Source organism: Rhinolophus sinicus, chromosome 1, assembly GCF_057876585.1.
Source record: "Rhinolophus sinicus isolate RSI-liver-muscle chromosome 1, RSI-T2T, whole genome shotgun sequence".
In the NCBI taxonomy this organism is placed as follows: Eukaryota; Metazoa; Chordata; class Mammalia; order Chiroptera; family Rhinolophidae; genus Rhinolophus; species Rhinolophus sinicus.
Genome location: NC_142501.1, coordinates 188,325,402 through 188,353,359, shown reverse-complemented (window position 1 = coordinate 188,353,359; position 27,958 = coordinate 188,325,402). Strand labels below are relative to the sequence as shown.

The 27,958-nt window shown below is 38.8% G+C and overlaps 2 protein-coding genes across 7 annotated transcripts in view; one reads left to right on the top strand and one right to left on the bottom strand.

The window, feature by feature from the left end:
- The window catches only part of WDR19 (WD repeat domain 19), a 67,635-nt gene extending 58,317 nt beyond the window's left edge, over positions 1 to 9,318 (top strand). For all 6 annotated transcript variants that reach the window (XM_019741926.3, XM_074322432.2, XM_074322424.2 and 3 more), the window contains 5 exons: positions 919 to 1,069; positions 2,661 to 2,784; positions 3,320 to 3,396; positions 3,718 to 3,842; positions 9,036 to 9,318. In XM_019741926.3, the coding sequence (XP_019597485.2) occupies positions 919 to 1,069; positions 2,661 to 2,784; positions 3,320 to 3,396; positions 3,718 to 3,829 (464 nt within the window). In that variant the 3' untranslated portion in view covers positions 3,830 to 3,842; positions 9,036 to 9,318. The remainder of the gene's footprint in view (positions 1 to 918; positions 1,070 to 2,660; positions 2,785 to 3,319; positions 3,397 to 3,717; positions 3,843 to 9,035) is intronic.
- Positions 9,319 to 11,072: 1,754 nt separating this feature from the next.
- Positions 11,073 to 27,958, bottom strand: part of RFC1 (replication factor C subunit 1) — a 57,515-nt gene continuing 40,629 nt past the window's right edge. Inside the window, exons 14-26 of the mRNA XM_019741929.3 lie at positions 26,992 to 27,391; positions 24,602 to 24,711; positions 23,536 to 23,650; positions 22,144 to 22,235; positions 21,796 to 21,933; positions 21,561 to 21,656; positions 21,331 to 21,429; positions 19,903 to 20,057; positions 19,659 to 19,776; positions 17,887 to 18,032; positions 15,078 to 15,291; positions 12,821 to 13,012; positions 11,073 to 11,824 (exon numbers count right to left, since the gene is read on the bottom strand). Coding sequence (XP_019597488.3) covers positions 11,741 to 11,824; positions 12,821 to 13,012; positions 15,078 to 15,291; positions 17,887 to 18,032; positions 19,659 to 19,776; positions 19,903 to 20,057; positions 21,331 to 21,429; positions 21,561 to 21,656; positions 21,796 to 21,933; positions 22,144 to 22,235; positions 23,536 to 23,650; positions 24,602 to 24,711; positions 26,992 to 27,391 — 1,959 coding nt within the window. The 3' untranslated portion in view covers positions 11,073 to 11,740. The remainder of the gene's footprint in view (positions 11,825 to 12,820; positions 13,013 to 15,077; positions 15,292 to 17,886; positions 18,033 to 19,658; positions 19,777 to 19,902; positions 20,058 to 21,330; positions 21,430 to 21,560; positions 21,657 to 21,795; positions 21,934 to 22,143; positions 22,236 to 23,535; positions 23,651 to 24,601; positions 24,712 to 26,991; positions 27,392 to 27,958) is intronic.

Sequence of the window (27,958 nt, the reverse complement as noted above, 5' to 3'; positions counted from 1 at the left end):
AATGGGTCAGATGTCAAATGTTTGGGGCTTTGTCGGCCATATGGTCTCTGTCACAACTATTGGACTCTGCCACTTTGGCTTGAACCAAATGCGCATGGCTGTGTTCCAACAGATCTTATTTTTTGACACTGAAATTTGAAACTCGTAATTTTTACAAAATATTTTTAACAAAATGTTCTTTTGATTTTCACAATATTCTTTTGATTTTTTTCAACCCTTTAAAAATGTAAAAGGCATTCTTAGCTCTTATCATAGACAATACAAAAACAGGAGGCCAGATATGTGGCCCACAGGTCACAGTTCACCAACGCCTGTTCTCTAAATGTATTATTTTTTGTTAATCTGAAAAAATCCCGACTTTAAAATGATTGTATACCATGCTGGCTAAGGGTACAATAGGACACATGCTGGCTAAGGATACAATAGGACAGGCACTGTTGTGACTGCTGGTGGGAATGGATATTGCTATGGCCTTTCTAGAAGGCAGTTTGATGATTTGTGCTAAGAATATTTTTTAAAAGGTCATGTTCTCTGAACCAGTAATTTGATTTCTTAGCATCTGTCTTGAAGAAATAGATACATGCTGAGAGGTTAGTCCATAAAGTTATTAACCGCCCTTACCCATTCGTCAGTAGTCCTGTCAAATGCAAAAGGCATGTCAGAGTGTGGAAGGATGCACGCAAAAGGTTACCCCAAGGGAGTGCAGGTCCTGGTGTCACAAGGAAAACACGGTACAATCAGGGGAGCCATTTTGACGAGCAGTTAGCTGGACTCTGCCGCTACGCTCTTTCCTCATTAAACCAGTGTCAGTTCTTTGCTAGAAAAAGCAGGTTTAGAGAGGTGTGATCCCGTTTTCCTCCCAACAGGATAGAGTCATGCCAGTGGGCCTTGTGCCTTCTGCTCTCATTTGTGTTGCAGACATTGTGCCAATCCTGACATCTACCGTGATCGAGTGTCACAGAGCAGGCCTGAAAAACTCTGCTTTCAGCTTTGCAGCTATGTTGATGAGACCCGAGTACCGCAACAAAATAGATGCTAAATACAAAAGGAAGATTGAGGCCATGGTCAGGTAGGCAGTGAACTCCTTCCACTCTTTAATCACGCTTCACAAATGTATTTTTCAGAATGTAGCTGCTAATGTACATAAGAAATAAGAAAATGGACTGGGGGTAGCGAGTAGGATTGTGTTCAGCTACCATAGGCTGAAAACCCCACATGGCCGGAACGAGTCAGGACTGATTTGACTCCTGTACAAGGCATTGTCCAGGGCTGGGCTGCTGGGACCTGCTGCTGCTAAGGACAGATGCCCGTCTTCTAGCTTTGCCCTCCCGAGCGTAGACATTTCCTCCTCAGGGCTGCGTAGTTGCAGTTGTCAGCCACAACTCCAGACATCACATCTCCATTCAAGACAGGAAGAAGGGGGACATTAAAAGAGGAAAAGGTCTTCACCTTTTTATTAAGGAAGGACACCATCCCCAGGAATCCATTTACAACTCAACTGGCCAGAGCTCTGCCATGTGGCTAGCGTTAGCTGCAAAGCATATGGAGTGAAAACCAAGCTCTTTTGGCAAGGAAGGATGGCTAGTACGCAGGCAGCAAGCAGTATGTCACAGAGGGACAAACAGTGAGTATTTCCAAACCCTGTGTGGGTCCAAAGGCACCTAAGGCATATCCTCACTCAGGGAGCAGTAAGTGGCCTGGTTTTCCAAAGGGAAACTTAGGAAAAAGTAGCACTAGTGTTTACAGAAGGAAAAATTAATTGCAATCATGTAGTAATTTTGTACGACCACTTGTTCAAAGTAGTGATGACATTTGGGTTACCTGCTAGACCCATGATAACCAGGGGACATGGGTGTACCTGAATGTTGACCCAGATGTCAGCCAGCAGAGAAGGCTGACCAGTAATGGCACATGGAAGCAACACCACTTGATTATGAGCTGGGCTTGGGATGAACCCTCATGGCAGAGCTCTAAGCTGGAGAGAGCTACACGGAGCACTTCCTTTTTTAAAAGCTGATAAACCTAAGTACCTTCAGACTAAATCTGTCTGACCTAGCATACCTGCCAGCACAGAGTGAGGTGGGGAGAAAATGCTAGGGCACCTTTACCCTGATGGCTTAGTGCCACGCTGCCCTCGGTGCCAGCTGGGAAGTGATGCTAGTTCTTCTCCCCCCCACACAAGTGCTCTATAGCTGAGAGGTCTAAGAGTGTCACATGACCCATATTTCAAGTGCTCAAAAGTTTCATGTGGCTCATGGCTACCATGGACAGCACAGAATTAGAACATTGTATTGTCACCAAGTTCTTTGGACAGGGCTGGATAGCCTTTACCACTTTAGTACACAGAGGGGAGAGACAGAAGAGAAACAGCAAGCTCACCACTCCAGTGACACAGGGAGAGAGGGGACAGCAAGACCCACTCATTTTCTGCCACGTAACGTGTCCTGAACTCCAGCTCCCAGACGTGGCCCATGTGATGCTACAATCTGACCAGTCCCAGTCCTTGAGGGTGTGGGGGCTGACGGTGAGCCTATAAGCATCTCTAGTCTCAGTCTATGAAGTAGGTGTTTCACATTCCTAGTTTTCCAGATATGCCTTTCTTCTGCTGTCCATGTTACACAGAAAATCAAATGTTGTTTTTATGTGATTCTTCCTCACAGGAGACCCGATACATCTGAGACAGAAGAGGCCACAACCCCATGTCCATTCTGTGACTTTCTTCTTCCAGAATATGAACTCCTCTGTCCTGGATGTAAAAATAACATCCCATATTGCATTGCAACAGTGAGCTTCTTTATAATAATTGCCCTTTCTTTGCCTATTTATAATCCATATGAATATATGATGTGTCAACATTTTTTTTCACTTCTGAAATCGTTCAAATTTTCTACAGCTTTTAGCATGTAATTTTATGGTCAACAAAGTTGAATGTTATATTCGGAGCATGTAATAGTCTGAGTATCTAGAAGACACAGCAGGACAGTATTGCACACACTTGGGGATCAGACAGTCCCAGGGTTAAATCCCTTTTCTGCCACTTACTGGTGTGTAACCTGGTGCAATTTGCTTTACCTTGCAATTTAGATCATGATTTCACAAAATTGAAGACTATTCTCTTATATATGAATCTGACATAAAAATCTGGCTTCGGTCCTTTTGATGCCATCTTTTTCTAATCAATTACCCACCCATGTGAACTATCAATAATTTCATAATTTAGAGGGCTGGCTTTTAACTGTAACCCAATTATTGTAATTGACTAATGGTGGGAGTTTAAAAAAAAAAAAGATGAATTTTATTCTTAATGTACTGTTTCTAGGGTCGACATATGTTGAAGGATGATTGGACTGTGTGTCCACATTGCGACTTCCCTGCTCTGTACTCAGAATTTGAGATGTAAGTGCATTGTTTCACTTACACAGGTCACACAGATATATCCAAAAATAGGCCTTTCATTCAGCCTCTCTTATCCTGAAATCTTATTTGTTCACGTTCCTAAAGATCTCTATAAAGATTCATTGTCTTAGAACCTTCTATGACCTTTGAAAACATTATCCTTACAGGGGACCTTGCATGAGACTGAATATTCCCAATTCTTAAATTGCATGATGAACACGTACTATGCCGTATAGACAGGAATAGTTGTTTTCTACATTAAAATCAAAGGAAAAGAAATATTACAGACTTAATTTACTCTGCCTTTCCCTCCCCAAACAGCATGTTAAACACTGCAAGCACATGTCCTATGTGTTCAGAAAAATTAAACTCTGCTCAACTGAAAAAAATCTCAGACTGTACCCAGTACCTGCGCACAGAGGTGGAGCAGTGAGTGGAATGTGCAGGTAAGTGCCAGACCATTCACTCACCTTTCGAGGGCACAGAGCACACACAGCTTTAGTTTATATTCATATTGGGCTCCTTTTTGTGCATCATGTCACTTGTCAGATTTGAACAATCTAACAACAAAACCTTTGATTTTGTTGTTTGTTTTTTAATGCTAAAATGCAGGTTGTGCAATCTCCGTATTGACAAAGATTATTTGGCCAAGTAGCAATATGGATTATGAGTAGACTGTATTTTGTCATTAAAAGTTTGGTAGAATTCACCAGTGAAGCCATCTGGTCCTGGACTTTTGTTTGGCAGATTTTTGATTACTGATTCAATTGCCTTACTCATAAATGGTCTATTCAGATTTTCTGTTTCTTCATCATTCAGTCTTGGTAGGTTGTAGGTTTCTGGGAATTAATCTATTTCTCCTAGGTGTCCAAATGTTGGTATGTAATTGTTCATAGTGGTCTCTAATGATCCTTTGTATTCCTGTGGTATTGGGTGTAATGTCTCTTCTTTCACTTTTGATTTTGAGTTCTTTCTTCTTGGTGAGTCTAGCTAAAAGTTTGTCTATTTTATTTAGAAAAAAGCAGCTCTTGATTTCATTTACTTTTAGTCTCTCTCTTATTTCTGCTCTGATCTTTATTTCTTTCCTTCTAACTTTGGGCTTAGCTTTTTCTCCTTTTTCTAGTACCTTGAGGTATAAAGTTAGGTTGAGATCTTTTTTCTTAATGTAGGCATTTATCACTATGATTTTCCCTTAGAACTACTCTTGCTGTACACCGTAAGTTTTGCTATGTTGTACTTCCATTTTCATTTGTCTCAAGGTATTTATTTCTCTCTTGATTTCTTCTTTGACCCATTGGTTAGTTAGTGGCATGCTGTTGAGTCATACTGGTGATTTTCCAATTTTCTTCTTGTAACTGATTTCTAGTTTCATATAGCATTGTGGTCAGGAAAGACGCTTGATGTGATTTCAGTCTCCTCAAACTTAGTAAGATTTGTTTTGTGGTCTAACCTATGATCTATCCTGGAGAATCGTCCACGTGTGACTAAGGAGTATTCTCATCTTGAAGGGGCTGTTCTCTAAATGTGTCCACCTAGTCTAACTTGTCACTTAAGTTCAGTTTCCTTATTTTCTGTCTGGATGGTCTATCCATTGCTGAAAGTGGGGTACTGAAGCCCCTACTATTGCTGTATTGCTGTTTCTCCTTTTGGGTCTGTTAATATTTGCTTTATACATTAGGGGCTCCTTTGTTGGGTGCATAAATATTTATAAATGTTATATCCTCGTATGGATTGACCCCTTTATCACATAATGACCTGTTTTGTCTCTTACGATGGTCTTTATTTTAAAGTATTTTATCTAAGTATAGCTACTTCAGCTTTCTTTTGATTTCTATTACCATGGAATATCTTTTTCCATTCCTTCACTTTCAGTCTGTGTGTCCTTAAAGCTAAATGATTCTCTTATAGGCAACATATAGTTGGATACTCTTATCCATTCAGCCACTGTCTTTTGATCATAGAATTTAGTCCATTTAAAGTAATTAATGATAGGTATGGACTTACTGCTAGTTTGTTGTTTTCTGGCTGTTTTGAAATTCCTTTCTTCTTGTGCTCTTTTCCTTTGTGATTTGATGATTTTCTCTAGTGGTATCCTTAGATTCCTTTATCTTTTTGTGTCATCTATTATAGGTTTTTGCTTTGTGGATACCATGGGGCTTACATGAAACATAAGTCTATTTAAGTTAGTAACAAGTTCAAATGCATTCTAAAGCTCTACATTTTTACTCTCCCAACACACATTCTATTTTTTTTTTGGTTGTCAAAATTTACATCTCTTTATCTTGTGGTGTATCCATTAACAAACTATTGTTATTTTTACTATTTTTGTCTTTTAAGCTTCATACTAGATTTGTAAGTGATCAACCCACTTATAAGTGATTAACCCACTACCATCACATTAGGCTATTCTGAATTTATATATTTACCACTACCATTGAGATTTACATTCTGTTTTTCTGTTATTAATAGTGCCCTATCATTTCAGCTTAAAGAAGTCCTCTTAATATATCTTGTAAGGTTGGTCTAGTGGTTATGAACGCCGTTAGCTTTTCCTTGTGTGAAAGACTCTTCCCCCTTCATTTCTTAAGAACAGCTTTGCCAAGTATTCTTGGTTGGCATTTTCTTTTTCTTTCAGCACTTTGAATTTATTGTGCCACTTTTTTGGCTTGAAAAGTTTCTCTGAAAAATCTGCTAAGTCATATGCTTATGTGGAATCCCTTGTATTTAACAAATTATTTTTCTTTTGCTTCTTTTAAGACCTCTCGTCTTTGACTTTTGGCAATTCACTTATAATGTGTCTTTGGTGTGGGTCTCTTTCAGCTCATCTTATTTGGAACTCCTGGCTTCCTGGATTTGGATGTCTTGTTTCCTTCCCCAGGTTAGGGAAGTTATAAGCCATTATTTCTTCAGTTTCCTTCTCCAGGTTGGAGAAGCTTTCAGCTATTATTTTTTCCAGTAAGATTTGTGCCACTTTCTTCTCCTTTGGGACGCCTATAATGCAAAAATTGGTCTGCTTGATGTTATCCCCATACATCCATTAAGCTATAATCATTCTTTGTTTCCCTGCTCTGATTGGATAAGTTCCATTGCCCTGTCTTTGATGATACTTTCTTCTGTGTCATTTAGTCTGCTACTGACCCCCTCTACTGTATTTTTCAGTTATATTCTTCAGCTCTATCATTTGTTTGGTACTTTCTTATATTTTGTCTCTGTTGAAATTACCACTTGCTCATGCATTGTTCTCCTGACCTTGGCAAGCATCTTTTTGGACAATTAATTTGGACTCTTTATCAAGTAAATTACTTATCTCCATTTCCTTAAGCTATTTTTCTGAGATTTTATCTTGTTCTTTCATTTGAAACACCGTTTCATTTTCCTTGATTGTGTTGGTGTCTATGCATTTGATAAAACAGCTTCTCCCAGTATTGGAGTGGTCTCTTGTAGGAATTGAACCTTATTCAGCCCTGCCCTAGCTCTTGGTTCTCTCTCACATCTTTGTGATTTTCTAAGTAGCTTTCTTTGTTCTTGTGGCTCCCAGTGGCTGAGGGTATGCTAAGACCTGTTAGTGTCCCAAATAGGAGGATCTCAGCACCTAAATGCAGGCTGATTGAAAGCTGAACCCTCAGGCCACAGCTATTGAGATAAGCAAACAGGCGTCCTTGAAAGACTAGGCTTCTGTCTGCTGCCTGTGTGTTGAGCACCAGGTTTTGAACACTTTCTCTGTTATAGTTCAGGGGGACCTATGAAAATAAGCCCTGAACTTAAAAGGTGTCCCAGTGGAAAACGGCAGCAAAAACCAGAGCACCAGAGTTGTACATAAAGCTCCTTTCTGGGCGATACCAGAGACGTTGGTGGAGGCAGAGGGCAAATATGAAGATGGTGCCTGCTAGCCCTTGCAATTTGGAAGCGTAGTGCAGTTGGCTCCTAGATGGATGTTACATTGCAAACCTGTTTCTCAGGCTGTCACTTTTAAAGTAAGCAAATAGGCTTCTTTCCCAGAAAGACTGCATGCATTTCAGCTTGCTCCCTGTGCTAGGCCCTGGGCTATTAGCCAAGGTGGGTCCATGTAATCCCATTAAGAACTGTTTCTTTGTTGAAGGTCTTGTGGATACAAGGCCTGATGGCTTTCAAAGCTAGATGTTTTCAGGCCCCTCTCTCCAGTAGAAGTCTTAAAATTCCGGGCGCTAGATGTGGGGTCCAAACCCTTCGTTCCTCAGGGAGAAGCTAGGAGTTATGTGTCACAGTTGCCAGGGGTGGGCTTTAGGGAGATTGTCTCAGCTTCTCCTACCCATTTCAATATGGGTTTTTTCTCATTTACCTGATGTGTAGGTGTCACTTGGCTACATCCTGGATTTCTTTCAGAAGTCATTGTTCCATATGTAGTTATAGATTGGCTGTCTGTGGGAGACGGTAGTTCAGGAGCCTCCTACATTGTCATCTTGAACCAGAATCTATCTATCACAATTTCTCTGGGTCAGTAGTATAAGCGTGGTTTAGTGGTCTTCTGTTCAGGGTCTCATAAGGCTGCAATTGGAGCTGCCTTCATCTAAGGCCACAACAATTTCATCTAAGGCTCAAAGTCTTCATCCAGCCTGTTTGTTGGTGGAATTCTAGTCTTTATGGTCAGAGGACTGAGGCCCTAAGCAGCCCTGTTTCTTGATACATAGTGCTCCACACATCATGGACTGTGCTTCTTCAAGTCCAGCATAAAAGAGTCTCTTCCAGTATAAAAGAGTCTCTTCCAAGCCTCTGATGTTCAAGGATTTACATGGAGCTTATATGCAGATTTTGGGGCAATCCCCTTCCCAGGATATTCTTCACATTTCAGTAGTTCTGGCAGCCCCACACTCTGTTCTGTCTCTTCAAGCTAGTCAGACTATGATTTCACTGTTTAAGTTTTAGCCATTCTGTGACTCATGGATTTGCCTTCAGGTTAAAAGCCATCTAAGATTTTACCCAGTAGAGTTCTATTCTTCCAAGAATTGACACCTTTCCAATTTCTACTTGCTTTTGGTTGCTCCAGTTATAAATTGAGGACAGAATGTATTACCTGTGGGAGGATTAATTTGCAATTCTGCTACTTCCAAAAGTAGAACTTTGTGTTTTAAATAATTCTACATAGGCCCTCTGGAATCAACCCCTGCATTAAAATAGAGCCTTAGACCATGGTATCATAGCTGCTTGCAGATATGCCTCAGTGAGTTGTTATACACCTTTTGCAAAAGTCACTATAAGTATCTTTTCATACAATGAACTCAGTTGAAGCTACTGTTCACTGACTCCTTTTAGACAAAGAACCCTTAACAACCATTTAGTTTCAGTTTTTTTCCCTACAGATTGTTGAGCACTTACCTTGCATTTTCTCCTTCTTCCCAGTGAGATGGCTATTGTCAATCTCACTTTATGGTGGAGGCTCAACAGCTTGCCCACATAGTTTTAGTCAGTTGCAAGGCCAAACTGAAACCCAATGCTGATTACAGACTGAAGGCTTCTAACGTGAATGTAATGCTCCAAGTCCACATTCCAGAAATGAGCAAAAAATTCTTTGTATACTTGGCTTTATTACTAAATGCCAGTTGTTACTTGAAAACTGTCCTTAAATCATGTGGGTTTCCCCCCCCCCCTTTAATCCTTTCTAGATATAATATTCCTGAGAATATAGCATCTTTTCCATGGGAGGGTATTTCTGCCCCTGGTGGATTTAGAGATGATCCTTCCTGGATACAGAAGAAAACACAAAGGTGACCTTTCCAGCTCTCCACTTTCAACTTTTGTAGAAGTGATGAAATGGTAACCATTGCTGTTTATTACACTTTGTATATTTCCTCTTCAAAGTCTTAACGTATTATATGCTTTGCACTGTTAATAGTAACCTATGACATATTTTGAAATACCTCCTTTAAAATAAAATTGTTAACTAGATATTTGTAATGTTTTTCTGGAAATAGGAAGGTAGCTTTGAAACACATTGTGAAGTTTGGGCAGCACAGATGTTAACACGTTGCGTACGGATCACGAGAATCTTCGTTTTCTTTCTGAGCCATGCGTTAAGGACGGATAACGAGAATTCTCGTTTTTACTGTTGACTCTTTTTACTTTGCATATTTTATTGAATTATTTGTAGAATAATTATTTATAGAATAATTTATAGAATAATTTATTTGTAGAAGCTATTATTTATAGAAAAATAATAAATGACATAGAAGCATTTATGCTTTAAAGAGAAGAGTGCATTTTAAAGTAGTTTCTTTTAAAAACCTGCCGGAACAGAGGGGTATGAGGGATTTAAACCCTGCCGTACGCAACGTGTTAACAGTGTTGAAAGTATGAAATGAGAAGTTTACATACATCAAGGCTAAGCAGCAGTATCAGTCCTAGAATAAACACACCAAAAATCACTACAATCCAGTATGTGAAAGAACAAAACTATACGTTTACAGTTGTTATATAGTCCTGAGTCGTTACACTGCGTACTATGGAACTCCTGTCACAAAATTGAATTATGTGACTTGCCCTGATGATACACATTATTCAGACTCTTCCCCAAGTGGTTGGAGTGTTCCTTCCCCATATCACACATACCACGTGCATCTCATACACAACATACTTTTTCCACATCATTATATGCTTTCTTGCCATCCAAGGCCAATGTCACCAAAGTCTGAGCAGCTAGGAGAAATGAGTAGTATCGCCTAACTGGTCATGAGGTCTTCAAAGAAGACTCAAATAGACCCAAGTTGTCATCATTTTAAAGAGCACATTTACAATCTCTAATTCTAAAAGAAACGTTATTTACCTTATACACACATTATGCCAGTCATGTTGTGTAGAGCATTTAGAATGAAAATCATAATGAACAAGTAAAGGACACTAATCAATTGTTCTGGCTGCAAGGATAGTATAGTCCCTTTCCTGGGGAGTACAGAGCGAGTAGGCAGACGTGACTTGCACATCCAAAAGCAACAGGAATGAAAACGCATCAGAAACTCACGCTCACCCCACTGGTTAGGTGAGGCAGTCTTTCAATTAAGGAAATTTTCACTCAAGCAGAAGTTCAAGTTGGGCTTTCACGAAGAGAGGGGTCTGGCTCAACAGGCAAAAGCTGAGGGCAATGCTTTGTTCCCACAGTGAACATGAAAGACATTTTCACATGACACATACGCTTTAAATGCTTAAAAACTTTGTCTCACCTCTGAAACAAGACTCTCAGTTCCTTAGAGGTAGGGAATAGTATCCTGGTTTTACATTCCTTTTAACACAAACCTTGGAGCGTTTACTGACAAGATGAAAAAACACCTAGACACGTAAAGTCCAGGCTAGTTCCACAGCCTCAGGGCTACTACAAGTGCAGTTACAATCTAATGTCCCAATAGGGTTTGTGGAATCTGTCACAGGACAGAACCGGATCTTCTGGGGACAAAGTAAACAAAAGCCAGTGTTCATTCTGTCCCAAGCCAGAGTGAGGCTAAGAATCTGACCCAGCCTCGGTCCTACTGGTTTGAGACTCTGGAAGGACAAGAAAGGCTGGGAATCCTTTTCACACCCTGTGGTAATAACGAAGAGGCCTCACCATGAACTTCTATCACGGTAGAGAAGTGGTCGGCACTCACCACTGTAATGAAGTTGGAAATTAAAGTTGACTCTTCAAATGCCACAGTGATGTTTCGTACAACTGGTCAGTAAGTAAAATTAATGTTTTTTATCCAATCATTTGCAAATTAATAAGTAACATACCAACATAATATTTTACTGTACAAGATGAGTCTTAAGAATTTGTACATATATATGTAGAACATTTTTATTCCTAATTTATATTTTGCAAGATATTTGACAATGTACAAAGAATACCCAGTTCTAGGTGGTGACTATTTTGTATATGATTTATTTACAAAATTTCACCACATAATAGTAACTACCTTTAAAAAAAAATCAGTTATTGGTCCTAGAAAGGCCATTAGGATAAACTGTTAAGCTTACAAAAGTTGCCTTAATACTACCGTTCTCAGGCATATTGTTGTTAAATAAAATTTGATTCCAAAGCTCACATGTAGTTAGTTTCTAGGTCTGATTATACAGTCATTTTGAAGCACCATCTGATTAGATTGACGGGGACAGTGGAGGACTCAAGCAGTCCTATCAACCTCTATAAGAGGTGTACATTAGCCTACTGGTTACATCCTTCTAGCTGTACCACCATTCATTTATAATGGGACCACGTGGTCGCCCCATTATGCTAAAATATGGTTCCTTTGGAAAAAACAAAGCATTCTCAAGACCAACTAGACTGGTCAGCAGGGTGAGTAGAAACTTTAGAGGTCATGACTGTCAGTACTGAAAAATGATTTCATTTCTTTGAACTTTTTCCTTTTCCTTTTCTGGACTCCTTATCTTTTTCGGATTTTGAAGGCTTTGAAGATTTTGTCTTTTTCTGTTGGGAGGGAAAGATGCACAATATAGTTAAGTTCATCTCCACAACAAATCAAATCTTTACCTACAACTTAATAAAGAGGAAAGGTTGCAAGCACTAGGTCTTGAACTACTGCTACCCCCCAATGAGTTTACTTTCAAGAAGCAACTGGGCTAGTTGTAGCCTTTAAAAGATAACAGTAAAAACTGAAAAAAGGTATTTAAATCTAGAACTAAGATACATTTCTTATCAATGGAATTTCTTGGGTTTTGAACATAAGTATATTTAGGAGAGACAAAATAAGTAAAAGATAATTTACAAATAAAGTAATGTTTCATGAAAATTTTCCTTTTTTTTCAGTTTTAGAGTCTAAACTCATTCAGTTTGAGAAGGAGAGGGAAGGGGACAACCTCTTATGTCTACACAGGACTAGATACAAAGAGCTACACTGGTGAAGGCCACTATTCCTACCCGTGCATATAATACAAAACAGAAATGAAGTGGGGCAAGAATGATACCCTCACAATAGAGGAGGGTACAGACTACATTCCTTGCCTCAGCCAATGGCAAACAGTGGGCTGACACCATAGATGATTTTAATCTGTCCTAGCAAAAGACAGGATGTGTTGCTCTGAGATACTTCTACAGGAAATTCAATGGCTATAGCAAAACACAAATAACAGGAAGGAGAAATGGTTTCATTGAAAATATTTGATTATGCTGTGAAAATGTGTCTATGGGTAAAGCATACACCAATGAGCAAATTAAAAGAATTGCAGAGCATATGATGGTGATATTCTTGCAATTTGGCTCTTCTATTATAAGAAGGTGTTTATAAAAATGAAATCTAAACCTTCTCCATCCTCAACTTTGATGAACAAAAAAAAATATTTTCACAGCTTACTCTACTTGCTAAACAGGCCCTAAATAATTTCTGAAGGCAAGTTATACACAAGAAAAGATAAATTATTTGGAGGGAGTATCACAACTTCTCCTCTCTGTAGCTTAAAATACTACCTTGATCATAGCATCAGTTTCCATAGCGTCTTGATCTTTCTCATCAGATTGAGAGTCATCTTCATTTAACTCTTCGTTATATTCAGAATTCAGTGATGGGCCTGTGCTGTGTCTGGATGTCTTTACTGCCTGAAGTGAATATGGAGTAAGGTGGACTTCCTTATTGTAAGCTCTTGTAAAGGCTGCTTTCACCTAAAGGAAATACAGTTTTTAAAAAAAGTAAGTGCCAAATAATCCTTTTGAACGCTGTAGGACTAAAGGTTTTGAAAGACTCCTGTTTGCAAAATATTTATGCATATACATGTAAATATATATGTATGTATATATATATATTTATTTATATATGAGGTGTGGTCAAACAATACGATGAATGTTTAAATAAAAAAAGAGTTTATTACAGTAAAAGATACATTGCCATTAATAACCCTCAAAATACTCTGCCTCTCTTCGAACACACTTATCCCACCATTCTTGCCACTTCCTAAAGCAGTTCTGGAAGTCCTCTTTCTTGAGTGTCTTTAGTTGTGCTGTCGTGGCTGCCTTAATGTCTTGAATCATTTTGACGTTGGGAAGAGCCAGAAGTCGCACGGTGCTAGATCCAGTGAATAAGATGGATGAGGACACACTGTAATGTTTTTGACAGAAATTGTCGTATACCAGAAGCGATGTATGACACGGAGTGTTGTCATGGTGGAGGATGATTTAAGGCACACTTTAAAACACACCTTCTCTCAACCATAGCTCACACCCCCACTGACTGCACTGAAAAAGTTGAAACTTGTCACACACTGTTTACTAAGGTTTGACGCACCATTTCCCATATTGAAGATCCCTGCCTTTCTGTTGGATGGCACTCGGCAGTAGCATTCACCGTATTTTGTGATCCCAACGGAAAGGCTCCGTGTCACACATAACTTCTGGTATATGGCAATTTCTGTCAAAAATATTACTGTGTGTCTTTATCCATCCTATTCACCAGATCCGGCACCGTGCCGGCACCGTGCAACTTCTGGCTCTTCCCCAAAGTCAAAATGACCACGAAAGGTAAATGTTCTGAATCAACTCAGGACATCGATGCAGCCACAACAGCGCAACTAAAGATACTCACAAAAGAGGACTTCCAGAACTGCTTCAAAAAGTGGCAACAACAATGGGAGAAGTGAGGAGGAGTATTTTGAGGGGGATAAATGGCAATGTGTCTTTTACTGCTGTAATAATGTTTTTAAAATTTAAACATTCACTTTTTATTTTTTATCACACCTGTGTGTGTGTGTTGTTTTTTTCCTATGGAAAAGTTCCATATTTTTCATGATTTTCATAATGGAGCACAGGACTCAAAAGGAAGCAGTATTTGGAAACTTCAGGCAGATAAAAAGGTAACTTTAGAGGTCATGATTTTTACCTATTCAGTGTTCTCCTCAGTTCTACAAAGTGATAAGCAAGGTTACTCAGTGATTCGATAAATCAAGAAAGGTTCACAATAAGATACAAGTTAAAGTTGGCTTTTACTTACCACAAAATCCACAAATTACCTTTACAATAATAATAAGTAGTTACTTCAATATACTAAGAAATTTGAAAAGCCTTAGCATCGAGCTTCAAATAATTGCAGAATTAATCCATGAATTCTAACTATGGATGTCTCTTGTGAGAATTTACCCATAACTATTGAGTCAGGTCAAAATTCTAGAGAAGGCAAGCCAGAGAGAATGTGTCTTGTAAAATGGCACCAAATAAACAGGCACAGAGTGAGGTATTAGATATTACATATTCATGTTATGTCACATTAGTTTTTTCATGCTCATTATATAAAGACAGTAGGGGACACATTATTACATAATATATTGTCTAACTGGAATAAATACTGAATCTACATATTAGGTATACTAAGTATAAAAATCCTAAGTATAAAAAATCCTCAGCCAGGAAACTTTCTTTTCCTAATGCAGCACTTTGCTTTTACTTCCCCAGGCTCATCTGCTCACCCTTACTTATAAGTAATACATTTATATTCGGTCCTCATATTTCATGTCTCACTTTTCCACTCAGCATAAAGGAAAGGTAAACATACACATTGTAAAGTCAAATCTAGAAGTCTTTCCTTAATATTGTACTCAAATAGTATATTTGGAAAGCATAAGCTATAAGGAAAAAGCACTGAAGGAAAAAAAAAAGCATGTACAACACCTCTGAAGTACTCCTAGTACAAACCTGGTAATTACAAAATGATAGCGAACCAGTGGGTTACACAATTTACCTTGGGATCCAGCTTGGAGAAGGGACTAGGTTTGCCTCCCCAGCTGCTAATTTCCATGATATTCTCAAAGTCTTCTTTCATCAAATAATATGCGTCCATAAGAGCAACAACATCCTGTACTCCTTCTACCCCTTGCGAGGTCAAGGGCTGTACAAGTGCATCCCTTATATGTGACAGATAATCCATATTTATAGTCCTTTTGCTGGAGTAAGTCCTTAAACCAAAACAAAAGAAACACACCTGTTATCAATGGCAAACTGCCAACTCAAGTCAGCGTACATAACACTTTGAGTTAATCAGATGGAGTACAATCCCCTTTTCACAGCACTCGATGGAATGCCTAGTATTTAACAGTAGGTGAAAGGAAAGCCTAGTGCTACCCCGCCAGGGTAATGGATACACACCAATGTGCTCAAAGGGAATTTGCTATTTACCCGGATCAGAGAATGAAAACACAAATGTAGGTTCTGCTTCCATCATACTCCTAAGGCCCTGGCAACAACAGTGTTTCTATGTGCTTATACTTATAGCCAAGATTACTCATTCCGAGTTTCAAATAGTCAAAGCATCAGCAAATGGCAGTGAGATTTCCTACTTTGAGGGCCATGGCAAATTCCTACGTGATGGTCTGTAACACCTTTTGGTCTCTGACCACAACAGAATTACATGTGAATGCTCTCCTCACATTTCCTAATATTGTCACTCTGGAAGTTTCAGTTCTAGAGCAGGGTTTTCCCCAAATCAAAACTGTAGAGAATGTTCCTGGAGAATCACACTGGCCAGGGAAAGACCTAGAAACAGTCTGATCTGAGATCTAGAATGCTATCATGAAATGTCTGGTTTTCTTTATCCTTAAATGCTGTCACATAAAGACAAAACAGCTGGACAAAACAGTATTTCCAGTGCCACCCATCACCTTAAATCTTTCCAACCCAGTTGCCTCCATCTTCAAATCAGGCAATTATACATACGTGTGCTTCAAACAAGAGACCTCTAAAGCTGTTGGTTTCAGAACCCACTTTAAAATTAGAAAAAGAAATGAAAAGTCCCTTTAAAAATAACCTATGGGTTCTGCTCCTTCAGATAACTGAACGTATGAATCACAAAAACAACTATATTTCCTGATCAGAAATCTAGAAACTTGCCCCACAGTTGTTTTGTTACCGAGGCAGAATTAAAAAATCTTTCCTATTTTAAATTCACCCTTTTCCTCTAGATCTGTCTCCCACAATTAAGCAAGCATACTAGTACTTAAAGACAAGATGAGCCTGTAAGCCTCAGTGCCCAAGATAATCATGAAACCTTTTCCAAAATTATTGTTTTAATTTCTTACATAACTGTTACCTTCTAGTAGAATCACAGATCTTTAAATCTGTGAGAAGTCTAAAGGTATCATCTAATTTACATAAATCAAGCATTCTTAACCTCAGAAATCTGTAATTCCCCTAAAATTATATTTTCTGCATTAGTACATTTTTGGGTGGAATATAGATCAAAGCTTTCAGATTCTCAAAGGCATCTATGACCAAAATAAGGTCAAGAACTACTAAAATCACATTCCACTTTAAAAGATAAACAGGAGCCTATAAAAATTCAGTGACTTAATCAGGGTTTAAAAGTAGGAAGATCTTAATTTACTTTAAAACTTATGAAACTCACTCTAGATGTCCGTGATGATGCTAGTGTCCTGTCCATGATTCATTAAGAAACATTTACTGAGCAATTTTATATGCTAGATGAGTAAGCCTCAGTTCCTGCCACCTGAAATGTTCAGTCCAATGGGAGAAGGGGACATACAACATGGAAGCCCAGTGGGAGCATCAAAGACAGACAGCCTCAGGGCAAAGTGATGCACAACCTTTAAAAAGCAGTGGGCAGGGAGCAGGAAGGGAGCCGAGAGACAGGCCCCCAACTTGACCAGTGAGAAGAGCAGGGGGGAAAAGCAGCCTTTTCCAGCTCCCAGAGGCCGCCTGCATCCCATGAGCATCCCATGCTCATGGTGACTTTTTATTTTCAAAGCTGGCAGTGTAGCATCTTCAAATTTCTCTCTAACAATGCTGCCTCATGTTTTTCACATAAAACCCCTTGTAACTACATTGGGCCCACCTGGATAATCCAGGCTAATCTTCCCATCTCAAGTTGGGAACAGAAGGAAGAACTCAGTTCTGCTTTGACCAAAAATTAAGGGTGAATCAAATATTAACATTCCCTCCAGGGACAAGAAGGGGAAATAAGATTGTTCAAGTAGTTCTTCATGGGTAAAAATAAATTCCTAAAGTTCACTCAATATATGTGTGCATGCACATTCTCTGAGTTTCTAAGCTTAACAAAATTGCACCAAATAACAATTTTTGAACTTCCTTAAACCTCTCCAAGGACACTGATTTTTCAATCATCTGAGTGTCCAGCTCCTGTTATAGCTAAACTCTAGCCCCATCCCAAACTAGGTCAGTTCACTACTAGAACAGGTAAAAACTAGTTCATTTATTTAAATAGTTTTCTTTTCTGATGAAATTATTCTGAAGTTGAGATGTTATATGTGCCTACTAATAACAGACATAGTCATAATAATAATAATAATAAATAATAGCACTACCTCAGATTTATGTAGTTTTTAAAACTTACCTTACAAGATTGTAATGATTATGGATAATAAAACTCAGGCTATAAGAACCTACTCAGGATCATTTATCTAGTGAACAATAAAATAAAAACTGAAATGTAGATCTTCTGACTCATGCTATCCTTACTGGATAAAAGCTAAATACACTACACTGAAAAGTCCCAGAAATGGAGGCATACCACTTACCTGAGACTCATATGCAATGCTAGGTCCTGAACAATACGGTCATGTTTGCCAGTGGATGAGTGCTTACCCAACCAGCTTGGGAAGGTGGGAAACTGGGTCATGTTACCCCTCATTAACTCTCCAGGAAGAACACTGGCATAAATGGCCTGAAAAAAAATCAATTGCAGTCCACAATTTAAATTCAGTACAAAGTTGCTTCCTTAGCAGCTACTGGCTTCCAAGCAGTCTCTGGAAAATGAAGCACACTGACCCACGTACCTAATTCCAGGGCAGTCAAGCCCTTTCACTCTGTCTCAGATCTGTGAGTATGGGAAACTTGTCCCAAGAGACAAATTATTACGGTAAACGCCTTGGTCCAAAACATGTATGGCCCTCAGATCATCTTGCCACCTCAGCCTCTTCATCCAACTGATCTCAACATACCAGTTACCTTGTGGATGCCAAGGTCAAAGAAAAGACTGTTTAAGAGGAATCTGATGGTCTTTATAAGCTATTGATAGCATAGGGGGATCAGAGCATGGAAAGTCTAATTGCAGAATCAAGTAAACTGACACTTGAGAAAAGTAAAAAAAAAGGTATCCTTGGATATCTTCTATATCCAGGGTTTTCACTTTTTTTGAAGGCTGGAATTACATATAAATTTTATATCGTGTTTTATTATAATATTCTCTCATAGCATTTTTTTCATATTAGATAATTTTTATAAATAATTTTAAAGGTGGCATAATGTTCCAGTCAAGAGGATTTACCATCATCATTCTCCTGTTGCTGGACATGGAGATTCTAATTTTTTGCCATTGGAACTAATGTTTTAGGGAATATTTTTGTACATTAAGTCTTTTCTGTTTAAAATGATTTAAGATAAAGTCTCAAAGGTACAATTATTAGGTTAAAAAAATGAACACTTTCAAAACATGAGAAAGAATTCTTTATATCCAGAATGAGCCTTTGTCTTTTGTTTTCGAACAATATGTGCGTAGAATTAAGAGTGGGCCTAACACTATATAAATATGCAAAACTCAAATAAGAACAAATAATACTCTTAATTATGAACGTTTGAAAAACTATTTTGAGTCAAGTACCGAACATAAAGCTACCTCTTTACCAAGGAAAAAGAAAATTGGAATTCATGTATCAGAAAGTAGCTGTTGACCTGTCCTGGCTACATTTTCTCAAGAAGCTACTTACCGTGTTTCCCCGAAAATAAGACCTAGCCAGACAATCAGCTCTAATGCATCTTTTGGAGCAAAAATTAATATAAGACCCGGTATTATATTAATATAATATAATATAACATAACATAATATGAAATATAATACCTGGTCTTATATTATAGTAAAATAAGACCGGGTGTTATATTAATTTTTGCTCCAAAAAACGCATTAGAGCTGATTGTCCGGCTAGGTCTTATTTTCGGGGAAACACGGTAGTAACCACCTGGGAGAGCCAGGAATGACAAAGAAAGAAGTGAATTCTTAAGGTATAATAGACCAAGTGAGACTTTTGACTCACATCCCAGTTATGAGATCAAAATCTAACGTTCCTATTTCCATATGTCCATTTACATAAAAACATTTTGAACCATCGAAAAATAAGGCTAGATTAAGAAACAGACAACAGTGACCACAGAGTGTTTTCTTCTTTAACAGACTGTGTTTTTTACCATAAGAGTCATAATAGTTTTTGGGTACTTCAAATCATTACAGGAGCTAAACGCTATTTCATTCTCTTCACTAAAGCAGCATGCACTTTAAGGAGAGCCCTGTGCTCACCTGTGTGGGCAGAAGACTCCAGTTTTGCCTACTCCGGATCTGACGGTCCACTAGGTCACCATCACATATGCTATCTGCCGCTCTGCTTAAAAGCATCAAGTGCTTTTTCATGTCCCCTCTGCAGGATAAAAATCAGTCTGCATGATACCTCTGTCCATACTGCATGCCCCTCCCCCCCAATTATCTGGCCTTCGCAGTGCTGGGAGGGTACTAATTCTACCCTTCAAGAGCTCTAAACACTCACCCTGCAGCTACAGGCTTCACATGTAAGTAGTTCTCCTGGACAAAGAGGGGTGCTATTGAATAATCATGAAAAAAGAGATCTGATTTGTCCACAAGTGACATGTGAGCCGTCTCCTCTCCGGCTACAAACACTTTCCGGGCAACATCAAATGGGCCCTAAAAAGAAAGAGGGACACACCTAGTAGAAGGCCCAATATCCAAATACTGATAACACCCAATGCTGGCAAAGATGTGGACCAACAGGAACCCTCAGTCACTGCTGGTGGGAATATAAAACGGTACAGTCACTTTGGAAGACAGCTGGGCAGTTTCTTATAAAACTGAACATACTCTTACTGCACTAACCAGTAGTTGTGCTCCTTGATATTGACCCCAATGAATTTGAAACTTTTATCACACAAAAAGCCTGCACATGGATGTTTATAACAGTTCTGTCTGTAACTGCCAACACTTCAGCAGGTGAATGGGTAAGTAAACTATGATATATCTAGACAATGCAATATTATTCAGCACTAAAAAGAAATGAACTATCAGCCATGAAAAGACATGGGGGAACCTTAAATACGTATTACTAAGTAAAAGAAGCCAGTGTGAAAAGGCTATGTACTGTTATCATTCCAACTATATAACATTCCGAAAAGGTAAAGCTACAGAGACAGTAAAAAGATTAGTAGTGGCCAGGAGTTAGGGGAAGGGAGGGATGGATAGGCAGAGCACAGAGGATTTTTAGGGCGGTGAAACTATTCTGTATGCTACAATGGTAGTAGATACATGTCATTATACATATGTCAAAACCCACAAAATGTACAACACTAAGAGTGGGCCCTAATGTAAACTATGGACTTTGGGCAATACTGATTGATGGGTTAATGTAGGTTCATCAAGTGTAACAAACGTCCCACTCTGGTGAGGATGTTGACAGAGGAGGAGGTTGTATGTGTGTGGGGACGGGGAATATGGGAATCTCTGTACCTTCTGCTCAGTTTTGCTGTGAACTTAAAATTGCTCTTAAAAAGTTTATTAATTTAAAAAAAGGAGGGATAAAAAATCAGCTTGATCATTGCTCTAACTGTAATAAATTCTGACTAGTGACTAGGTGAAACAGAACAGAGATAAACTGATAAGACCTCTAGCGTCAGAGAGGTTATTAAAGTATAAACCATTTAAAACATGCGGAACAGTTCCAAAACCATGAATAAAGTCCATACATAAGGACTCTGGAAAAGCCCATTTATATGTTGTGAAGCATGTATAATTTAAAACTTCTCAAAATTTACAATGTACATTGATAGTCCTTGGTGAAAAATTCATCTGAATTAGAAACACTTTTAGCAGCTGTCTATATCTCTTATAACAAACATCCATAGATTCTACATGTGTCAGGGAACTACAGAACAAGAATTAACTAAGAAATGGAAATTTATTTTACCAGTTTGATATCCTTTTTGGCTCTATGAGAATCAGCCTTGGCCTGGTCATAGGTTAGTGCCTTACTTCGGGCACACCACATACTCAAATTGTGTAAAACCTAAAAGAATCACAAATAAGACACTGTCAAGATAGGAAAATACTGCCACTCCTCATCCCCAAAAGGTCAAAGGCATTAATTCAAAAGAATCATCAATTGTCACATTATATATATATATATATATAATTTACCTGTCTGATATCTTGATTGGCTCCCAAAATTATTTCATTCATAGCTGGAGGGGGAATCTTTAAACCCTCTTTAAATGCAACAGACAGCATAGCACCCTAAAATTGACAAAGGAGAATCTTCAATGAATTTGTTTTAACTTACCTGTTATTCTAAAAATATTTATCAGGTACTTTTAAAAATGACCCTTACATAAATAGGATAGTGTGGTGCAGAAAAAAATTCCAATCATCATACCTTAATCTGTTCAACCCGAGGTCTTTGAAAGCGAAGATCAAAACAGTAATGAACCAAAGAGCGAATCTTGGGGTGATTTCTATCATTGCACATACAAATAATGGGAATTTTTGTATGTTTTATCAGGCCAATTAATTCCTGAAAGGCAAATTTGCAACACAAAAATTAAAAAAAAAAAAAAAAAGAACAAAAAAAATCTCACACAATGTATGCGTTTTAGGTTTTAAAAACCTCAGCAACGTGCCTTAATTGCCATAAATATGCCAGCATGATAATTAGTTCTTTACATTTAAAAACAAAACAATTAAAAACCAACAGTAAACCTGCAAAATACAATGCTTTCATTACCTGAATTCCTCCCCTGTCCTCACTGCCTGCCATGCCATCTACTTCATCCATGATGAGGGCATGCTTCGTGCTTACTGAATGGGCTTCTTCACCTGACCCATGTTGAGAAGCAATGAGATGGGACACAAACAAAATAACAGTTATTCACACACTGCTGCTTTATAAAAAATTATGTAACATGCTTTAAACTGATAATATAGGTCCATGGAACAAAATTCAAAAGGTGTAAAAGTATGCAGTGAGAAAAAACTCTCCCTTCTGCCCTGGCCACGTAGGGTACCCAGTGTCCTTCTCCAGAGGCAAACAGCAGAAACAGACTCTTCTGTATCTTTTCAGAGATAGTATATACATTAAAAACGTGTGCATAAAAATACACACCTTGGTTTGGTCATTTAATATATTTTTGTGATCTGTTCCTTATCTATAGATATAGAACACCTCATTTTTAAGGTGTTTCATGTTCCATTTTACACATGTATCATCATTTACTTAATCTCTATTAACATGTGAAGATGCTTTCAATCTTTTGCTATTATAAATCACACTAAATGAATCTCCACACGTATGTCATTTTGCATATATACAACTTTAACAATTAACCCAGGAACTGGAATTTCTGAGTGAAAGGATAAGTGTAATTTAACTTTGAGAAATACTGCCAGATTGCTTCCAGAGTTGTACCAATTTACACTCTCCCCAGCCAGGTGTAACAGTGGTGTTTCCTGAGCAACTTCCTTTTAACAACGATTTTCTGCTGTAGAAATTACCAAGAATTCAGGTGACTATGCAATATAACATAGGTTCCAAAGGAACACTGTTTAGTCGTAATTTGTACATCTTATTGTCCCCACAAACTCTGGCCATACCAGACCACTAGATGCAACCTGAAATACAGTGGTCCTTTCACATTGTGACTTTTCTCCTTCCCTACTACTCTTGCCTGAAACAATCTCTTCCACCTACAAACCACTCTCCTCCTCATTCTTCAAGGCCCTTCAAACAAATGTCTCCTTTTACTGGCAGCTTTCCTCACTGCCCCAGATAGAATCACTTCTTCATATACAGGCCTTTATCACCTCACTATGCACACTGTATTTCAGTTATTTTCTTTCCCTCTTCACAGGATTCGCCTGTGAACTTGCGAAAATCGTATGCAAAATACATAAATATGCCCATGTATGCATTTTTTAATCACATTCTCAGAAACCTCTAAGACCTTAAAAGAAAGGTAATTATTGTCCTATAAGAGTGACATCAGAGGCTTTTCTTTTTCTCTCATTAGTCCCAGGATTTAGTGCCTGGCATGTAGTAGTGTTAATACTGGTTACTGAACATTGAAATGAACCTGTTTTTCTCACATAACCAAAGAAAACAGTTCAAAAAGCTACATACTTGAACAAAAGCCTTTGATGCTGGTATTATTGAGTGACTCGGCAATCATCTCCTTCAAACTGTTCTTACTCCGCGTATCACTTGCATTCAATTCCACGTAGCTGTATCCCAATTCCTAATCGAAATATTGTAAACCATTACTATCAAATTATTAACTGCCTCCCCGCCCCCCCCCAAAAAAAAACACACACAAGAGAGTTAAGGAAGAAAAAGGGTAGAAAAATCATATAAGGAACCATGAGTAAAAAGATCAAAGTATGATAGTAACAGACAATGAGATTAACTATAATATGCCTCACAATAACTAAGAGACTTTGAAACTATCATAGACATACATACCACATACACATAAACATACACAAGGTTGGTCTTAAAACTCAGCTAATAAATCACTAATGTGGAACAAGCAAATTTCCTAAGTTTGGTTCTTAAAATCCTAAGCAGAATTAAACAGTTCCCAAGATTTCAGCATCAGATACAGAATTCTTGACTTTTCAAGATAAATAATAAAGTTAAATGATTCTTTGTCAAACTATCCCAATATACAACCTTCCTCTCAAATCGTGAAAAACTCAGTTATTCTATTTCCCCAATCGATCATTATATCAATCATAAGGCATTATAAAATGCCTTAATTGAATTCCCCCCAAAAGTAATGACAATAATAAAGGAAGAAAAGTGTCATGGATGGTAACAGTACATATATTCAGTACACAGAATTCTCACAAGTATATATAAGATATATGCCTAAAATAGGACTATTAATAAGACTGTATTATCCATAAAATAATGCTCCCAAGGGCTTAGTACATTGCCTAGTACACAGGCAAACATTATACAATTATGATTATAAATATTAAAAAAAGAATGAAAATGACAAATACCCCCCAAACCAAAGCAAATTCTAAAGGTTTGATTTCAGAACAGAATATACGCAACAGGTTAAAATATACATGTAGCGCGCGTGCGCGCGCGCACACACACACACACACACACACACACACAATCTCTTACACAAGCCTACTCCTTTGTTAGCTTTCCAACTGTGCTATAGCAGAACACCCACCTGACAAACCAGAGAGGCTGTGGTTGTTTTGCCAACACCTGGCGGGCCTGAGAGCAATGCTGCTTTAAAACTAGAGCCATCATCTTTGCCGGCAAATTTACCCAACTTTGCTGCTAGGAAGAAAGAAGTTCCAGAGTGTTAGCCTGTATTACCTAACAGAAATTCAGGAATAACTGTGCATAAACTTAGCATTGAGAGCAGCCCTCCAGTTTAATTCTAAATTTGCAGAATATTTTCTACAAAGCACAAATAATAGTTTCCAGAGCACTTAGTAAAATTCTCCCTGTATCATCTCCACCCCCCCCCCTAAAAAAAAACACCCTAAAACTTGATTAACTTTAAAACGGATTTGAAACAATTTTATGACTTCCTCTCTTACAAAAGCACAGGTCATGAGCAGACTATCTGGGCTCCAATCCTAACTCCAGCACTCATCAGCTGGCAGAGCTTCAGAAGTGATTTAATCCCTGTGGCCTGTTGCCTTCTTTGTAAAATGAGGGTAACAATAAATAATGTGCCTGGGAGGGGTGTTGTGAGGATGAGTGAGTTGAGCACAGGGTCTGCCTTGCCTCAAGAAATGTTAACAATGGGCCTGCCCGGTGCCTCAAGCGGATGGAGCTCCGTGCTTTACCTAACGCCAAAGGCTGCCGGTTCGATTCCCACATGGGCCAGTGGGCTCTCAACCACAAGGCTGCCAGTTCGACTCTTGCAAGGGATGGTGGGCTCTGCCCCCTGCAACTAAGATTGAACACAGCACGTTGGGCTGAGCTGCCGCTGAGCTCCTGGATGGCTCAGTTGGTTGGAGCACTTCCTTTCAACCACAAAGTTGCCGGTCTGACTCCCACAAGGGATGGTGGGCTGCACCCCCTGCAACTAACAATAGCAACTGGACCTGGAGCTGACCCACGCCCTCCACAACTACGATTGAAAGGACAACAACTTGACTTGGAAAAAATCCTGGAAGTACACACACATTGTTCCCCAATAAAATCCTGTTCCCTTTCTCCAATGAAAGTTTAAAAAAAAAAAAAAAAAGGTTAACAAGCAGTCAGTCACATGACCGCAAAATGAAAAACTGAATGAAAGATGTATCTGCAACCATCTTGCACAGCTCAGTTCTAGAGCATTCTTTCTCCCCCGATCACATGGGTGCCTGGCACACACGGTGCTCAACACCGACTCGGTTACTGAGAGAGAGACTTAAATCGACAGGTACAGGAAAAGGACCACAATTCACCTGAAGCCTCCAAGTCCTCTTCAGGCACACAAAGCACTTAGCCCCCTTCTACGGCAGATTTGATGTGGTTTTGGAAAAAGAGTGTCAACTTAAATTTAACCCTCTATCATTACAATTACATTATCTATTATCAATAAAATAAACTGGCATCATTAGCCAGTGTCTAGTGACCACTTAGACATTAGGAACCCAGCTATCGCTTTGGGAATTCACCGTGATGCTCACTCAATTTTGCCCTCTTATTCTTACACAATATCCCCCAGGACAGCGGTTGAAGCTCAAGAAAACACTAGCAACATCTGTGATCCGAAACCTCAGCTCCAATAATATTTTGGACATTAAACATATATCGTGGGTGTTCATACTGTATGACAAATACATGGCGAACAAGCGCAGAAACTAGAGCAGCTCAGGACGAGCAGGCCTACCAAAAGCAAACACGCTACTGGGTTTCTCTGTAAGCATGCCTCAGCTTTTGTTGGCACCTTTCCCCCAGGCTCCCACTCACCTAGTGTCTTCAGGCCTTGGCATGTGTACTCTCTCCCACTCAACACACCCCGTGCCTTCACCTACCATGTTTCCCCGAAAATAAGACCTAGCCGGGCCATCAGCTCTAATGCAGCTTTTGGAGCAAAAATTAGTATAAGACATGGTATTATATTACTTTCTATATTATATTATATAAGACCCAGTCTTATTTTAATATAAAGACTGGGTCTTTATTAATTTTTGTTCCAAAGACGCATTAGAGCTGATGGTCCGGCTAGATCTTATTTTCGGGGAAACACGGTAGCTAACTCCTACTTGGTTTCCAAGTCTTAGCTTAGACATCCCCTTCTCCAGTGATGGGAGCACACATCCTACCCGATCACACACCTCCACCCCCTTAACACCTTGTATTTACCCCTACAACAGTACTGAGCACTTCACATTTTAATGGCTGGTTCATGTATGCTCCCCCATTGACTGTGAGCTCCCTGAAGGGGACTGTGCTTTGCTCATAGCAGCACCCCTGGGGTCTTGTACAGCACCTGGGCTCAGAGCCCGCTCTCCATAAATGCTTGCTGAGAGATGAATGAATGAACTATTAGACCTCCTTACATATGTGCATGGTGACAGACACACACAAAAAGGAATGAAGCTGTAAAATCACCGTGTTTCTTCTCTTCAGATGGACTCTTGTGCCAGTTCTGGAGCCAGCGTAGGAGTTTGTTGGCACAGCTCTGTTCACCTTGCTGTCCAATTATGGTCTTCAGTGAGGTTGGCTTGTATTTATCCACCCAGAGCAAATTTTCCACTTTGTTTGCACTGCTGTCATCAGCCAAATTCCTAGCCCGGCTGTCACCATTTGTCTCTGTGGCCACCTGCTCCTTGAACGCCAGGCTTCTCTGACACACATTTTTTTCCTTTTTTACTGCATTTATAGAGCTGTCTGTTTTGGGAGTCAGTCTGCTCTTTTTAGATTCTGATTCTTTCTTAATTGGACTAGTTTTTCTTTTTTCTTGGTTATTTTTTGGAGGTGTTCTGTGCAATTTGGACTTTTCTTTATTCATCTTAAAAATTGAAAAAGTGAGGAAAAAAAAGCTGGTGAGATAAAGAATTTCTATCCTGCTAAATGTACTCTAGAGAGCAATCTGAGATATCCAAGTGAGCTACCCAACCTGGGTTTGCCTTTTCACAATGGACCCTGTAGTTTGTGGAAACTAACAACTTCCAAACTTTATAAGAATTAGCAACAAACACTGAAAAGCACCCAAATGCATTTTTTAAAAGCGAGAACATTTTTTTTAAAACAAGTAATCTATCAGTTTGAAAAAACAGGGTAAAGGATTAAGAGATTTTTGTTTCAGTTTTCTAACAGTTAAAAGTTAATGTTTCCAAATAACTGTATGGTGTCAGATGGGTACTAGACTTACCGGGGGTATCACTTTGTAAGTTATATAAATGTCTAACCACTGTGCTGCATACCTGAAACTGATATAATACTGTATGTCAAATGTAATTTAAAAATGAAAAAATTCTTTTAAAAAGTTAATGACTCCACAAAAACTTGTACCAATGCTCACAGCAACATTATATTTTACATATTATCATTGCTATTTTATATTATACCCGAAAAA